Source organism: Halichoerus grypus, chromosome 5, assembly GCF_964656455.1.
Source record: "Halichoerus grypus chromosome 5, mHalGry1.hap1.1, whole genome shotgun sequence".
NCBI lineage: Eukaryota > Metazoa > Chordata > Mammalia > Carnivora > Phocidae > Halichoerus > Halichoerus grypus.
Genome location: NC_135716.1, coordinates 40,829,450 through 40,846,715, shown reverse-complemented (window position 1 = coordinate 40,846,715; position 17,266 = coordinate 40,829,450). Strand labels below are relative to the sequence as shown.

Here is a 17,266-nt window from a genome sequence, read left to right as displayed (position 1 = left end):
CATGACCTGAGCCGAAGGCAGACGCTTAACAGCTGAGCCACCCATGCGCCCCTAAAAGATGTTTTAATTGGGTGTCTTTTCTTAATCTAAAGGTGTAGGTAAAGGTAATTCGAAGATCGTAAAGTATGTTCTCACAAAATGCTCCTTGGCAGAGTACTGTGGATTTTTAGTAGGCTGAGGTATTTCTTTCTAATCATGAAAGAAATGAATTACTGTATGCTATTATAGTGCTGAACAACTTTTTTTGCACCTTAAAAAAGTGAAGCCTTTCCTGAAACACAAATTTTGATTTTTCAGACTATTTTGTTGGAGCCCTAATTTAACTGTAAAAATGTGTCAAATGACGTGCAGAGTTTATTTACTGGTATTTTTAGTCAAACTTATATGAATTAATGTTACTGTAGGTAGAGTAGTCGTCTCTCCCCTTTTCCACAGGGGTAAGTTCCAAGACCCCTGGTGGATGCCTGAAATCATGGCTAGTACTAAACGCTATATATACATACCTATAGTATAGCAATTATAACAATATACTGTAATAAGTTATGTGAATATAGTCTTTCAAAGTATTTTAACTGTATTATACTCACTCTTGTGAGGTGAATGATGTAGGCATTGTGGTATAACATTAGGTTACTGTTGACTTTTTTAAGATTTTATTTGAGGGGGGAGAGAGAGCGAGCGCGCGCGCATGAGCAAGGGCAGGGGGAGGGAGAAGGAGGCTCCCGCAGAGCGGGGAGCCCAATGGCGGGGCTTGATCTAGGACCCTGGGATCATGACCTGAGCCCAAGGCAGATGCCTAACCGACTGAGCCACCCAGGGCCCTCTACTGTTGACTTTCTAAGTTATGTCAGGAGGAGGATCATCAGCTTCTGGACCATGGTTGCCTTCATATAAGGGGGACCTACTGTAATTCCATGAGCAATGGCTCAGCATCTGATTTAATTTTTTTAAGAGTGGCTCTAGTCTGTCTTTGTTAGTTTCTTCCATACCTCTTATCATTTATAATTAGAAGTTCAGCTACTCATTAAATTGTTAGCATGTAGGTAGTTTTATATTATGTACACTAGCAAGACTATCTTTGACCACACCTGTAATAACCTCACTTTCTTGTTTTGGAAGATCAAAGCCATCGGCCAGACAGAATTGAACGCAAGCAACCCAGAAGAAGTGTTACAGCTGGCAGCGCAGAGAAGGAAAAAAAAGTTCCTCCAAGCAATGGCAAAACTTTACTTTTAAGCAGTTAGTTAAAATTTTTTAACTTTTATTTTTTAAACAATGGGCTAAAAATAAACAGTATTAGATTATATAATACATATGTACACATTAAGTGGTGTTTTCTTTTCAGACAATACTGAAACAGTTGAAAAACAACTATACAGAAGACTTCATACCATAACCATAGCTTAATTTATAATTTCTTCAAAGGAAGAGATTCACATGTCCAGTAACAATAAACTAGCAACTTAGTATAATTTATTTTCTATTAGACCCACTCTTGAGGCTGAAATTTTGTTTTTTAAAAAAAAAATATGTAGAAGTAGCTAGTCTATACACAGCAAGTTCTTATGTCAGGTTGTTTGTTTTTAATAAATAATCTAGGAGTCAGTATACATTTACTACTTTTCTGCCTTATGAAAATAGAAGTTTAGGTCAAGTGTTAAGCTTTATCACTTTGACACTGTCCTTAACTCATAATGTAGGAATTAAAAAAGGACCTTAATAGTTTTGCGAACATAAATAGTCTTAGTCACACTAAATTAAGAAAAAGTCCTTAGGGATATCTTGGGAGTTAGTTAATAAAGTGACTTTCTCATATAAATAGGTTGAAAGGGTACTTCTTCACTTAAATTGTGATGTACGAAAAGTTATTATAAAGCAACCTTTGTGTCAAAGCCCAAAGTAGGAGCTACAACATTTATCTTGTTTAAAATTTCTTTGGTATTCCCCCCTTTTAGAGCACAGTTTAAACACCATGTTCATCTAAGCCTTACTGGTTAAAAAATGCCATGGCAAGGCAAATGGATCAGTTAAAAAACAGATTAAAGTTCACCATTTGTAAAAATTCAAGTTTTATAATAGCTTGCTACAGCAGCTATAGATAAATTAGTCACCTTATTATAAAACTAAACATTTTGTAAACAAGTTTAAATTTTATTTTCAAAAACCAAATTGCACTAGTCAAGAATATGAATTTGGAGAATCTAAAAACTAGATTCAAAGTATTGTATTACTCATTGTCCCCTTTAAGGTAGTACTTAATCTAGTCTAAAACGCCAATGATAAAATTCTTAGTTTATCAAGATAAACATAGTAACACTGGATCAAAAAAAATTGTTATGGCATAAATTGTGGCTGGCTTCTATCCAGTCACGTTGGGAATGAAGTCATCTTTGTAAACAATCCTGCTGTTTAAACAGCTAACCTAGGAATTTCTTCCTTAATGCCAATTTTAAGTAGTTTTTTTTAAATTCAAAGAATGGCAGTGAAACTTCTGAATTGGCCAGGACAGTCATAGCACTACTTTTCTGAAAACTTTAGTAGTTCAGTTCTATGAAATTCTACCCGATACTCAGTCAATTCCAGCTTGTTTGCTTAGTTAACTTCTTCAGTGTTTTCCTGGTGGTTTCTCAGTGCTCTTCGGTGGTGTCATAATGCCTCCACTACACACTGGTGACAGCTGTCCCTCCTTTCTGAAGGTGTTTACGTAATTTACTTCATCCTATAGGTGTGAAGAAATCATGCGGAGATTAACAGGTAAGATAAAGCACTGACTGAGTTAACGTCAAACCAGATTTTTTGGGTATTAATTTGAGACTACTTAGGCCTCATGTAGTGGTCTCTGTCTTTGCAAGCGTGACTAGTCACATTTTAGAGATTCAGCAGTTTGAACTGCCTAAAACTCTTACCTGGACTACTGGCATTGATCTTGAGACACTCCACAAATCTTGCTGTGACGTTAGTGTGCCCATTAGAACTTTCTACCCCCAGTAGCTTAAATCACTGCCCTGAAGTATTTCTAGTATCCTTACTATCAGTTTCAGTGACTTACTAGATAAAAAACCAAGAAGCCCTACAAGAAACATACCAGCATAGCCAGATAATTTGTATGTGTCTGGATATTGTGTCTATCTTCCATAGAAATCTTCTTAAAAATTTTCAGCTTCACAGGACTAGTACTTTTTACTACACTGACAAAAGGCACCATCCAGTCTACACATTCAGAAATGTTGTCCCATTCCAAACCTAGACAGAGGAAAATTAGGAAAATGTGAAGGTTCCGTCAGAAACTGCCTTTCAACATAGTTTGAGAATGCTAATCTGCTTTAACTTATTGGAACTTGATTTGGGCCTTTTTTATTGTTTTATTTATTAGAGCGCACATGATAGCCCGGGGAAGAGCAGAGGGAGAGGAATAAGCAGACTCCATGCTGAGTGCAGAGCCCAGCACGGGGCTTGATCCCCACCACCCAAGATCTTGACCTGAGCTGAAATCAAGAGTCAGACGCTTAACCGACTGAGCCACCCAGACGCCCTGATTTTAGCCTTTTAATAACGTGACTGTTTTGAGGGAGAAAATTACTTAGAGTGCCCCCCCCCTTTTTAAAGGATTTATTCATTTGAGAGAGAGCACATGAGCAAAGGGGAGGGGTAGAGGAGCAGACTCTCTGCTGAGTGCAGAGCCCGAAACAGGACTTCATCCCAAGGACGTGAGATATTACCTGAGCCAAAACCGAGAGTCGGACGTTTAACCAACTGAGCCACCCAGGTGCCCCAAGACTTTAGAGCTTCATGGATACAAATTCCATTTGACATTTTTTTGTTTATGGATATATATTGAAGATTAGAAAATACTTCTAACCAAAAGGGAAGGTAGTGGCTAATTAATTTTCTTCCATTTTAATAGGAAGCTAAAGTTGATAAAAGTACCTTTAAAAGTGAACATGTAAGAAGATAACAAAATACAGTGCTTTACCTGAGGCTTTCTTAACCACTTCAATAGAGGTAAAATGGCACAAGGCAGCGGCAGCCAATATTCTGTACTGGAACTCTAATGAATCGATGGCTAGAATACACAGATCTAAAAGCTAGCAAAGGAAAAAGCAAAAGTACACATATTTAAGAGAAAGGATGAGTGATACATGTTGCTACTAAAGATCAGTCAGCTACCATTTTAGAGTACTTAGGTGGACCCATATGCTAAGAATTGCTAAAACTATAGGGATCCAAAGATAATTTCCTTGAGAGTGGTGGCTTGAGTTAGGAAGTGAATAGACAAGGACTGTTAGGACGCGGTGTGATGTGTAGTAGTAGGAAGGGCACCTCATCCAGAGTGGGGAAGACTTGTGCTGCTTAAATCTTAAAAGATAAGGTAGCTAGGAAGATTGGGAGGTAGAGTATTCTACGTATAGGGAACAGCACTTGCAAAGATAAATGAGAAGGTATTCCTTTCCCGTGGAACTCCTAGTTCAGAACAAAGGAATTCCTTCATTCCTTATTTACGGGGGGGGGGGGGGGGGGGGGACAGACGGGACAGACGGACAGTAGCTGGAGAGAGACAGATAAGATCATAGATTAGCCTAGGTTAGATCATAAAGTGTCATTAAGAATTTTAGTTCTAATTACTGGAGGATTTTAAATCAGGAAAGATACATTTTAAGAATGATCCTTTAGAAACATGTTCCCTTCTGTGTATCTGCTTCACTGTAGTCTAAACAGATTAGTTAAAAGGCAGATCTATAATCCAGGTATGAAGAGCTGCACAAAGAGCAGAATGGTGTAAAAGGGCTAGATTTCAGAGACCTAAGGTGATACCTGTCCAGTGAAATAAAATTATGTTTGCTCACATTGGTCCAGAAGATAGAAACATGAGAAGACTTAGAAATAAACAATGTAGACACAGTAATTACCAGCTTATCAAATGTTTGTTCTCTACAAAAAGGGTATAGCTACCTAAGATAATTTGGAATGCTGGGAATTGACAGAAAAAAAGTCTTCATTAGAAAGTTTTATAAAATGAACCAATTCTAAGATTTTACTGGTAATTCAGTTTTAGTGTTCATAATGTGTTGACTAGATTTAAAATACAACTAAATTTCAACCTAGGTTATTTAAAACCCATCCCAATATACCGTAGTTCCTTCAATTCCATATGTAAGCTTTTCATATCCTACACAGAATTAGAACATAGATTTTCCTCACTTATATATGGCAGTTACAATAGTCTTTAAGATACTTACGAGAAGCAGGCAGGCAGGAACATTTGTTATGCTGGCCTAGGAAAACGTAATTTGAACCTAATTTTTAAAAAATAACTAAGGTAATCTTAATTCTAATGTACAAAATAGGTACCCTGTGTATTCAAATAGAATAAGATAATCATATAATTTCATACCGTACTAAAGACAACTGGCTAAATGCCTTTTTCCATTTTATATATCAAAAAGGTATTTAACTCTATTTTAGACTCAAAGAATGAAAAGTATTCATGATACATTTGAACTCAAAATTTAAAAAGTCTTCTAAAATTATTAAGCAACAAATATTGGGAACAGAATTTTATGCATCAGCAGTTTTGTTCTCGTCAACTAAGGAGTGAATTTAATTATGCTTTTTGTTGTATAGCTTAAGACTATAAATGCACTAAACAGCTATAATAAACAACATTAGCATATAGTCAATGAAAATACCTGAGCTATTTGAATGAACTTTTCCTGAGAATACTGAGGTAGAAGAACTTTAGGAGCATCTTTAAGAGCATCAACTTGAAGGAAGAGATTTAGCCAGGAGATGACTGTTATAGGACAGAGTTCCCATTTTAAAGCCTGTTAATGGAATTAAAATACCTGTTAATAAATGTAGATATATATACACTGTTATACATAGCTACTTTACTAAATAGTCATTTAAAAGCTTTCTGCTTTAGGTTTATTTCTTCCTAGGAATTTTTTTTTTTTAAGATTATTTATTTGACAAAGACAGCGAGAGAGGGAACACAGCAGGGGGAGAGGGAGAGGTAGGCTTCCCGCTGAGCAGGGAGCCCCATATGGGGCTCGATCCCAGGACCCTGGGATCATGACCTGAGCCAAAGGCAGACGCTTAACGACTGAGCCACCCAGGCACCCCTCTTCCTAGGAATTTTATTCTGACCCTTATTTTTATTAAAAATATTTAGAGATACTTGACGATGTGAAGGTGCTTGTATTTCACAGTCTATTAATATAGGCCCCTTTATTATTCTCTAGTCTTTATTTAGAAAGCTCATTAAGCCTAGTATTCATTCCTTTTCTCATTTCTTGCAGCCCCTGGTCTTCCACATCTATTTTTATTTGCTGAAACTGCCTTTGTAAAATTGTATTCAATGACCAAAGCTAATTCCATTCAGATCTTTCAAGAACTCATTCTATACTTTTTCTTCTCATGATCTTCGATGGCTTCTCATCAAATTTAAAAGTTCAGAACAAAAAAGACAAATCCTGATTTATGATACCCTCTCCTCCATGAAGCCCTGGGACTTCACCATTTACAAGCAGTCTAAAATAGGTGAGAACAGTGTTACAGAAAATTCCATCTCCTCTTTACATACCCCTTATGCTGTGCTTCAAGCCTGAATTTGAATGATTATTAGAATGAGATCTTTCTGGGCACTTGATATTTAACAGAGTTATGAATATGAACGTTTATAGATTGTAATCTGTAATATATGTAGTTTGGATAAATCTATAAAAAGTCCTTGTTTTCTTGTGTGTCCTATATAAAAACTCATGGTGTTCAAATAACATGCTTTCTAGTAGCTAACATTCAGCCTTTACTCTAATTCAGAGCCTGATTAAACACCTTTATGCTTCTCTTATCCATGCTTCTGTTAATAGCCTTTTTTGCATATAGAAAGAAAAAAAAGGCAATGAAATAATTCTCATCTGTTGGAAGAAGGGGAATATCAGAACTAAGATTTGAGAGTCATTGTTGCTTATAGCATACTATGCTAATTATACTTTTCAAAGCGTCCTTAATCACTTTATTTTTTTTTTTTTTAAAGATTTTATTTATTTATTTGACAGAGAGTGAGAGCAGGAACACAAGCAGGGGGAGTGGGAGAGGGAGAAGCAGGCTTCCTGCCAAGCAGGGAGCCCAATGTGGGGCTCGATCCCAGGACCCTGGGATCATGACCTGAGCCGAAGGCAGACGCTTAATGACTGAGCCACCCAGGTGCCCTCCTTAATCACTTTAAAATTAAGAAAGTAATATATTCTCAATATAGAAAACTTCAGAGACAGAAAAAGAAGAGTCTACAGGTTAAATTCCCCTCTATCCATACCAATGTCAGTATTTTGATGCATTAACCTCTTTGAACTGGATCCTAATGCTTAATGAAACCTGTTTTGACTATTTACATTGTGGTCTTTCAGATTCAGTAGTAATCACTAAGTTACTAAATTGGAACTAGACATAATAAATTTATTACCTTTAATATAATAAGTTCCATTCTTAAAATATCCTCTTCACTGCAGGCACCATCAGTGACATAAGCAAATTCTTGGAGCTTAGGAGCATATATTTCCTTTAAAATGGATTTAAAAAAAAATTAAGCACAGTTGAGATTAAAACAAGAAGTTATACAGAAACCACATACAGTCTTCATTTTTAAGGACAGCTTCATGAAGTGATTATGTGTCTTAGTAACAGGATATTTTTCAAGGATGCAGGAGTCCAAATTAGCCAACTGCCCTGAGACTTATTTTCATAGACTTGATCTTGAATTCCAGTTAATAAACAGCTAGAATGGGGCGCGTTGGGTGGCTCAGTCGGTTAAGCGGCTGCCTTCAGCTCAGGTCATGATCCTGGGGTCCTGGGATCAAGCCCCACGTCCGGCTCCCTGCTCAGCGGAGAGCCTGCTTCTCTCTCTCTGCCTACTTGTGCTATCTCTCTGTCAAATAAATAAAATCCTAATAAAAAAATAAACTAGAATATCTTAAAATACTTGTTAAAAAATAAAAAGCCAAACTTGTTTTAAAATTGCTTAGTATATTGGCCAGACCAAAACAAGACACTATTTTAAAATAAGGTCTAGAAACTACTGAAAACAGTTCCTTTACTATAAAAAGTATGGTAAATCAAATACGTTCTGCAGTTTGGCTGACAGGTCTGTCTTAACAGCCCAGAGAATAGACAGAATGATCAGAGTAGAAGAGAGGCCTGCTACAGATGAGAACAGGCTAAAAATCAAGATTTCAGTCTAGAAAGATACCTGAAACACACAGTATGACTCCAGGTAAGGATAGACTGAATACAAAAGTATTCACCAGGGTGCCTGGGTGGCTCAGACGGTTAAGCGTCTGCCTTCGGCTCAGGTCATGATCCTGGGGTCCTAGGATCGAACCCCACATCGGGCTCCCTGCTCAGCGGGGAGCCTGCTTCTCCTTCTCCCTCTGCTGCTCCCCCTGCTTGTACTCTCTCTCTAATAATAAAAAAAAAAAAATTAAAAAAAAATATTCACCAAATTTGGCAGAATTGGGAGATAGCTCTTAATGCTCAAAAATGTATATTTAAATATACACTTAAATGAAGGCATGATTCACAGTCCCTCTCCTACCCTTAAAATGATTTCAGAAGTATGATATCCAAAATATACTGTTTAAGAAAGATAGATTGAAATTGTGTGAAAGAAAACCTCAGGCAAGAAAAGAGTTGCCTTCTATCCTGGCACCACCACCCAGATACAGAATATAGACCATTCAGTATATAGATATAGACCATTATTTTAACCCAGAATAGTATTTATTTGGTCAGTTAGTTTTCAAAGACTATTCTGTTGAATCCAAGTGCCATACTTACGTATAGGGACCACACTGGTATATTTTGTCTGGCAGAATGAGCCATATGATATTTCACCTAGATGTTTCCAGAATCTAAACCAGATGCTTATAATAGGCTCAGATACTAACAAAGGGAACTATATTTATCCATCCAAATCAATATTCAGAAAATGTTCCAGGGGAAAAAACCACCCACTCATCTTTCCTATAGAGTTAATGTTAAAAGCTGTATTTGCTGGGATTATTAATGTGTCGATTTAAAAAAGTGAGGTAAATCGATCTATGGATAAACGTTGAGAACTTACCTCAAGTTTGGAAGCGATGAATAATGAGGTAATTCCAATGAGTTGAAGCATATTTTTATTTATATCCTTTTGTGTCAACATAAATCTATCAAAAAAGTCTTGCGCAAGGTAAAATGTTTCTCTATGAAGTGTGTATACTTCACATACCTAGGGAAGAATCCAAACATTTAAATATTCTATGCATTTCTCCAGATTAGAAAGTTCTCTCCTAAAATACCAGTCTTTAGAATACTTTTAAGACCAACTTTGCGTTTTAGGATACCAAAGCTAAGATTGGGTGGTGGTGGTGGGGGGGGGGGCAGATATTAACATGTACTAGGATATAGGATAAAAGAGTCTATTACCATCCTCATTTATGCTTTCTAGTTTTTATTTATTTTTAAAGCTTTTATTTATTTGTATGTCAGAGAGCATGCACAGGCAGAGGGAGCAGCAAGCTCCCTGCTGAGCAGAGAGCCCGACGTGGGACTCATCCCAGGACCCTGGGATCATGACCTGAGCTGAAGGCAGATGCTTAACCGACTGAGCCACCCAGTGGTCCCTACTCTTTTTTTTCACATGGCCTTAATTTATTCCCAGATACATTTATACTACGAGTGAGAACTTTTTTCCATTAATTTCCTAATTGTTTATTGCTGGTAAATGGTTAAGTTTTCATGCTTAGTTTATATTTTTAATTCTAATAGCTCCAAATGATTCTCTTCACTGTTCTAGGTGGACATTTAACTACAAAATGGTAACGTTCCTTTCAATGTTTAACTTCATTTTTTTTTTCATGTTTTACTGCATTGGCTGAGAATTTTTATAGAAGAAAACTGAATGAACAACATTGGTGATAAGATAGTCTTGATCTCATCCCTTGTTTCTGACTGTAATGGGAATGTCCCTAAGTTTCACTATTAATAATAAACAGTATCTGTCATTCCATACTTATTACAGGGAAAGCTTTAAATTCTGAACTCTTGGGGCGCCTGGGTGGCTCAGTTGGTTAAGCGACTGCCTTCGGCTCAGGTCATCATCCTGGAGTCCCTGGATCGAGTCCCACATCGGGCTCCCTGCTCAGCAGGGAGTCTGCTTCTCCCTCTGACCCTCCCCCCTCTCATGTGCTCTCTCTCATTCTCTCTCTCTCAAATAAATAAATAAAATCTTAAAAAAAAAAAAAAAAAAAAAATTCTGAACTCTAGGAGGTAGCAACTTTATCCCCACTTTGAGGATGAGGAAAACAGAGATGGAAATACATGAGTTTCTAATAAGAATGTATTAAGGAAATCTTAGTTTCCTACATATTTTGAAATGAGGAATGGAAACTGAATTTCAAAAAATGTCTTTCACATCTATTGAGACTTTATGATATTTCTCCTTTAAACTGTTAAGGTAATGTTGAACCATCTTTGCATTCCTAGACTAAAAGGATATACTAAGAAAAACTAGAGTTTAACACTGCTGGATTTATTATATTCTATACAGTTTTGCATATAATCGTATTTAAGGGAAAACAGCAATAAATTTGATGGACAACTACTGGAGAAAAAGTCAGTGCAACATAAAAAGGAAAAAAATTCTACATAATTGTGTTTATTAGGTTGCTTCCATGATCACTAGGCACTCCAGAAGTTACCTTCTTGTACCCACATGATTGAAATATCTTCCCTTCTAGTCAGAATAAGAAATGATAACCTTACTCAAAAGGACAGTGTTTTATAGTCTTAAAAACTTTTCTGATAGCTTCTGAGATCTACTCTGCCATGTATTATTCCACCAAAAAGCCTATAGTGTTTCTCCCTTAGAGAACATCATCCCTATCAAACACAGGGAAACTACAGAGCAAATATCCAAGGGCTGGAGGAAAATCAGTCTCATTTACACAAGTAATCATTATCCCAATAATTTTAGAGACTCTTGGAATTATTATCTGGAGAAAAGGAATGGGCCTAAACAAGAGAACATTCTGGCACAGATCTTTAGAGACTTGGAGATCACTGTTACTCCCTTAGATTAACGGTACAGTGTATTTCGAAAAGGAATAAAGGTATGTAATAAAGGGAAACTACATGAAGCCAAGGGGGCTTAGCGCCTCTGGATATTCAAAGCCTCCTTATCATTTAGGACCTAAAAATTTTTTCTCAGGATTCTAAATCATAATTTGATTTTGATGATGCAGAAAAGGACTTCTGAGGGCCCTGAAGCCTAGTCCTGGTTCTTCACTTTGCATAGCAGAATTCAAAACCTTGTCAATTATATATACTGTTCATCTTGATCATCCTCAGTACCCAGTGCCTGGTACACAGCAATACCCACAGATACCAGGAATTCTGAATTAGGTTTGGATTGTATGGGAGGCAGTGGCTGTGTTATTTTATTCTCACAAAGCAGACATTTTCCATTTTGGTACCATCAACTGCAGTATGTACCCCCAAAAAGATGGCTGCTGGAAATGAATAATACACCAAGGGCACATGGAAAGCACATGTACATCTAAATACTTTTCCATTATACAGAGACAAAGGAAATTTGTATTGATGAAACATACCTCTAAAAGCCAGTCTAGAAGTATTGACCTCATCTGTGGTTCCAAGTCAGAATGCAGAACTTCAAAATGTTTGTCATGAACATATCTGGTCTCTTTTTTTAGCATGTTTAGCCAAACATCCTTTGAACATCCCCAACTATAGAAAGGAGGAGAAAAGAATATGTGACCTACATAATATTCAAGCTGTTTTACAAAGAATAAACTTCAGGCATTGAAATACAATTAGAACTTGGAAGGAGAAGCTCTTTAAGTTAGGAAAAAATTGCTACTTTAACTTTTAGAAACCATTTCTTTAGCGTAAAAAAGTAGAAGCCTGAAATTGTACAGCAAGAACTTAGATTATGGCTTTCAAGAGTGCTTTCCCCATTCATAAAAGCCTCCCATTTAAGAGAACAGTATTTTCTCAAGAGCAACACTGAGAATTTAAATATTTAAGCATATAATCCCAGTACAGACAAGTTCCAGTCATCTCCAGATAGATCAATAATAGACTCACCTAAAGTGGTGGTAGCTGGGACAGAGTATAGTGAAGGGGAGGGATGGTGAGTTTAAGTGCCCATTAATGTGTGTATTAGAGCCAAATATACTACACTACATGTTTTGTATAAGCTGTACCTCTTAGTCATATTAACTAGAAAAAATTGAGTATAGATCTTCCTAAGCTTGGTAAGAAACAGGGTTGATCTATCAAATGAAAATGTCGTACATGTTACAGTGCTTCCGTCTTAACAATTTAGAAAAATTATTTAAACCTCATTTAAAAAGCCTCTAATGAGGCTTACAGTATTCAGCAAGTAAATGAAAATTACTTCATAAAAAATCTATTTTAAATACCCATATATCCTTTGCAAACATCACCATTCTCAATACATGCATAAATATTAGTAAAGAAAGCAATTTTTGGATGTTTTTCTACATTATAATGAAGGTAAAATAGGACTCAAAATAGTGTAATATATTAAGTTAGTACAATTTTAATCTTTGATACCAAATTACAAAAAATTTTCTTACCTTAAATCAGGCAAAGGTGAAGGATTAATAAAAAGATTTTTAAATCTGTAATTTGTAAATCTGGAGAAGTCACTTGTTCCTATTTCTTTGTGGGGTGTTTCAATGATAATACAAGGACTGATCCCCCCAGATAATACAGGTGGCCAACAATTCTGTTATTTAAAACAAAAATTTGTGCAAAAGAAAATCAGCTTTTGTCTTGGATCTTTCATAAATGGAAGCTAGTATCTTTAAACAGTCTATAGTTTTCCCCAAACACCATCGTTAACCACTGCTGACAATGTAGTTGACATTCGTATTTTAGAAATAAGACCTATAGTTCATAGCTATCTTTAAATAGTAACAGGTGGGATGTTTTAGAGAACAAAATACAATTCTGGCAATACATTAGGTATTGGGGGAAGGGAGTAGTAACAAAATGCATCTGTAGTCAAACACTAATCACTTTCAAGATTATAAAACTGAAATTCTCCCTGTTTACAATAGTGGCAAGGGCACCTTGTTTTATAAAAAGCTCCCCCCCACCCCAGTTAAGCCTGCTTCCATACTTCAGAATACTATAAGGCAAAAGCTTAAAAATGGAATCAACTGAAGTCAATTACTTAAATATTTTTTAAAGGACCCTTTCCCCAACCAGTGTTTCAAAGAGAACCATTGTCTCTAGTATTCTCTGTACCACACATAGGGAGAATAGGTAGCAAAGGGCTGGGTGCCAGTCTGTCAGTGACTTCACGTCCTATTTATGCCCCAAGGAACAGCTATTAGGACCCTCCACTATAGTCAGAGAGGGAACAAAGAGCAGTACATCGGACAGATTAGGCGGGCCCTGGTGCACCAGGCGACTCCAAGAGGGAGGGATTTACAAAGAGGAACCAGCTGCTTCAAATTCTGCAGCTGTAGTAGGATTCGGGCACATAAAAACCACCCAAAGATATGCACCTTCCTGCTGACCTCTAGGGGCATTCAAAGTAAAAGTGTCAGAGGTATCTTTCTATTGCATAGTAATAACACAATTCTATCATTTGTCCTGCATTCGTTTCCCCAAAGCCCACCCAGCCCAGTTCTGCATTACCCTAATCTCATACTGATGTTTCTTGGTGACCTCCTCTTTCCTTTTTTTGACATCCTGGAAAATAAAAAAGACCATTGTTAAACTGAAGTCCCAGCAAAGAATTTCTTCTCTCTCCTCTCTCTCTTCCCTTAACTCACCTGAGCTGTTTTTCTCTTCTTGGCCTGAATTATCTGGGTTTCTTGGGGGGAATCCGTCTGGCTGGGCTGGGGCTGTTGCTTAGCTTGTAAACGGCTACTACGGTGAAATTTTTTAAAGAAAGTTTAGTAAGTCATGAGTTTCAAGCACAATAGCTAACTTTTAAACATATCTACAAGACAAATAATGTTACCTGCGTCTTGACATTCTCTTCTTCCAGGTGTGTGAAATCTCTGGAGGGGAGAGAGGAAAAACGAGAGTCAAATATATTGTCACCCCGATTCTCCCAAGTGCCAATCAGACGCTCTTGCAGGGGTTACGGCTCAGTCCCTCAGGAGATGGCCTGGGCCATTTACCATGCTGTCTTATGCACGACAATGGTGGTCTCACGGTATTAATTTTGGACCCATGCCTGCGTCTCCTCAACTGAATGTACAGCCGGGACGCGAGGGTCTTCAAGAATTTACAAAGCACCCCCAGCAACGAGGCAGCTCTCCCCCAAATGGGTCTTTTCTGCGCCCTCCATCCTCTCTCCCGGAACCCCGAGGGGAGCTTGGGCAGCGCCCCCACGGCCCCCCTTCCATCCTGGACGAGCCGCGGAGAGAGAGGGGGTTGTGGAGGCGAAACGCTGTGGAGAAGCCGGTTCCGCGCCAATTTGGAGAGCGGCGGTGGCGGGGAAGCAGGGGGCGGAGGGAACGCAGACTTGTGTCACGTCCTTCAGTCTCCTTTCCCTCCTTCCCAGCCCCCCGGCCCTGCCTGTCGCTTGAAGGGGCACCGGGACCCCGACTCCAGATGGGGGGTGGGAGTGAAAGGAAAGGGACTTAAAGAAAGGGGGAAACTGGGTTGGTCAGGGAGCTCTTCTCCCCGTGAAGGGAACCCAGACCCCTATCCTCTCTCCCGCGGGAGAGCTCCCCTAACGAGGGTGGGAGAGAAAACCCCTAGAATGAGAGCATTTTCCGTGGCCTCCCCCTTCGGGGCAGCCCTCCACCCGCGCCGCTTCCCCGGCCCCCTGCCAAAGATCCTGACAGGGACGCAAAGCGGGGAGCCATCCCCCCAGCCGCCTGTTTCTCAGCCTTCCCATTTTTCCTCCCTTAGGCTCCCGCCCGCGGGAAGAATCGGCCCCGGGGGCTTTCTTTCCTCCCGCACTCCGCCCTACGCCCAGCACCTCCTCACCGCTAGACCCGCTACCGCTCCGCTCTCAGCTGGCGCCGGCGCCAACCCAATATATAGGCCGGGCCAGGCCCGCCCCGCACGCATGCGCCGCAGACTGACACCTCCGGACTGCGCGCTCCCCTCTCCCGCGCGCCCGCCCGGCAGGCCCGCGCGCCGCGCCCTGCTCAGTCCGCGCCCGCCCACCCCGAGGGCCCGGGGTCCGCTCGTCCAGGCCCTCAGTCCGCGTTCACCTGTTCTCCACTTCACCTGCCTGCGCGGCCCGGAGGCGGGAGGGAGTCTCTCAGAGGCTCCTCCTCCGAGGTCTGGCTCCCCGCCGCTCTGCTTCCGCATCTCCCGCCAGTGCTTTCCAGTTCCCTCCCGCCCTCAACTCCCGGATCCCGTCCGTGTCAGACCGCGCCTCAGTCCCGGCCTACGGCCAGGTGGAGGCGGCACGGGCGAGCATAGAGTAGTCGGGAACTGGCCATCCTGCGGCGCACCGTGGCTGTCCCGCTAAGGCCTCAAGGAACCCGGTTCCTTCGGAAAAGACGCCGGGACCAGCAGGGCCCGCCCCCGCGGGAGGAGCGCCGCTCTGGCTGGCGAGCTGGCCAATGGGAGGCGAGGACGGCAGCACAACGTGGAGCTGCTGCAGAATGTAAACAGAGCCCGGCGCGCCGCGGGCCACGTGTGTCCCCGCGCGCCACCCGTCGGGTCTGCGACCACCGGGGCCGGCCGTGGCACCTCAGGGCAGCCATTCTCCGGGATGCCTGTCTTGCACTTTGCTCCAGCCCGCTGACGGAGGTTCGTGTCAACCTTCTTTTCCCGCTCCCCGCTCCGCCGACCGGGTTACCTCCCATGGGTGGGTCTCTCCGCACCCCGCCGCCTTTCCCCTGCCCGGGGGCTTCCCACTCCGAAGTCCCCGCGCGCAGAAAACGCTCGCGCCAGGCCGCACCCTCCCTTCCTGTCCTCCGGACGGGCAGTTCCGGGGCCCCCCAGGAGTAAAACGTCTCTCAAGAGCGGGGCGGGGGGGCAGCATTCGGCCTTCCCCTGAGAGCGGCGGCCCTCCCGGGTCGGGCCGGGAGAACCGCCCCCACCACGTGCAGGCCCCAGGCCGGCCGACCGGCCGCGCCCCGCCCCGCTGCCGCCAGCGCGCCCTGCGGAGCCCGCGCGAGTTGCCCGCGCAGGAGGGAGCCGCCCGCCTCCGAGCTATAATAGCAGGAGGCGGGCCCGACGCGTTTCCTTCTCTTTCCGCCCGCTAGCTAAACATAGGGGTACCCTCGCTACCTCTATTACCGCCCCTCTCCAGCGCGCCCCAGACTGAACATCTCCAAGTAGGACATGCCGTTGCTACTCCGCTAACAGGTTTTGCGGCGGGAGCGGTGGCGCTGAGACGCCTACGGGAACAAAGACCCCCGCGGTGGAGCAGCCGAGCGCAGGCTCCCGGGAACTCGCGGCAGCTCGGGCCGGCCGCGGGCTGGCCGGCTTCGGCGCTCTGCCCCGGCCCGGCGCGTGCCGCTGGGGTAGGGCCGGGGAGACGAAGGCGCTCGAGCTGGCGCGGCGGCGCGGCCCGGGCGGGAGCCTTTCCCGAGATGCACCAGGCGGCGGCGGCGGCGGCGGCCGGGACCGACCCGGGACCCCGCCCCGCGCCCTTTGTGCCGCACGCTTCGTGCGGCCCTAGGAGCCTAGAAATAACCACTGCTCTTCGGGGGTTGGGACTCTCAAGGCCAGCTCTTTTTCACTTTCCCTCTTTGGATTCTGACTCTGACTACAGGCTCGTGACGCCGGCAAAATAATTGTTTTCCCCCGGTATTAACGCAGGAGGAAATAGTAAGAGCCTTGCCTCCGGTGACATAGAATCAGGAGAGGCCCTGAATCTTCAGTCCCAAGAAGCTCGATACCATTATAATGCTTATGCTGGCGCTCTCGTTCCGGGAGGAGTTGCCTCCGTTTGCAGTCACCTCAAAACACTTGCGGTGTAAAGCTTAGAGATCTAACAGCATGATGGTAAGAAAAGGGAGGTCTTCCAACAAGCGTATGTTACCTTGACGTACGCAAAACTGGTGGCCTAAATGAGCGACTATGATTATGAAAATATATTGAAAACTAGGTATGTCGATGAACATCTGTAGGATTAATCTTGGAGTATGTATGTATTGTATGCCCAGCACTGGGCTAATTAATAAATTACTTGTAAACAAGACATGTAATTAGAAATGTTCTTTGGTCAGTGCCCTTGACTATGAAGTGAATA

General features: G+C 41.8%; 2 protein-coding genes and 1 long non-coding RNA gene across 7 annotated transcripts in view; 2 read left to right on the top strand and 1 right to left on the bottom strand.

The window, feature by feature from the left end:
* Positions 1-1,311, top strand: part of INTS8 (integrator complex subunit 8) — a 53,438-nt gene extending 52,127 nt beyond the window's left edge. For both annotated transcript variants that reach the window (XM_036085160.2, XM_078072203.1), the window contains exon 27: positions 1,120-1,311. In XM_036085160.2, coding sequence (XP_035941053.1) covers positions 1,120-1,236 — 117 coding nt within the window. In that variant the 3' untranslated portion in view covers positions 1,237-1,311. The remainder of the gene's footprint in view (positions 1-1,119) is intronic.
* Positions 1,312-1,451: 140 nt separating this feature from the next.
* CCNE2 (cyclin E2) lies at positions 1,452-16,429 on the bottom strand. 4 transcript variants are annotated; one of them, XM_078072206.1, is made up of 12 exons: positions 16,300-16,429; positions 14,060-14,099; positions 13,869-13,965; positions 13,732-13,785; positions 12,660-12,811; positions 11,649-11,784; positions 9,119-9,265; positions 7,463-7,558; positions 5,688-5,822; positions 3,974-4,085; positions 3,086-3,243; positions 1,452-2,719 (listed from the first exon to the last, which is right to left on the bottom strand). In XM_078072206.1, exons 2-12 carry the CDS (start codon positions 14,071-14,073, stop codon positions 2,606-2,608), a joined length of 1,215 nt encoding a protein of 404 aa, XP_077928332.1. In that variant the 5' UTR covers positions 14,074-14,099; positions 16,300-16,429; the 3' UTR covers positions 1,452-2,605. The 4 variants fall into 4 exon arrangements, with proteins under 4 accessions (XP_077928332.1, XP_077928333.1, XP_077928331.1 ...); XM_078072207.1 differs by lacking the exon at positions 16,300-16,429 and adding an exon at positions 15,286-15,417; XM_078072205.1 differs by lacking the exon at positions 16,300-16,429 and adding an exon at positions 15,040-15,136.
* On the top strand, positions 15,247-17,215 carry LOC144381840 (uncharacterized). Its single transcript, XR_013447783.1, has 2 exons — positions 15,247-15,816; positions 16,275-17,215. It is a non-coding gene; the product is annotated as an uncharacterized LOC144381840 (long non-coding RNA).
* The last annotated feature ends 51 nt before the right edge of the window (positions 17,216-17,266 follow it).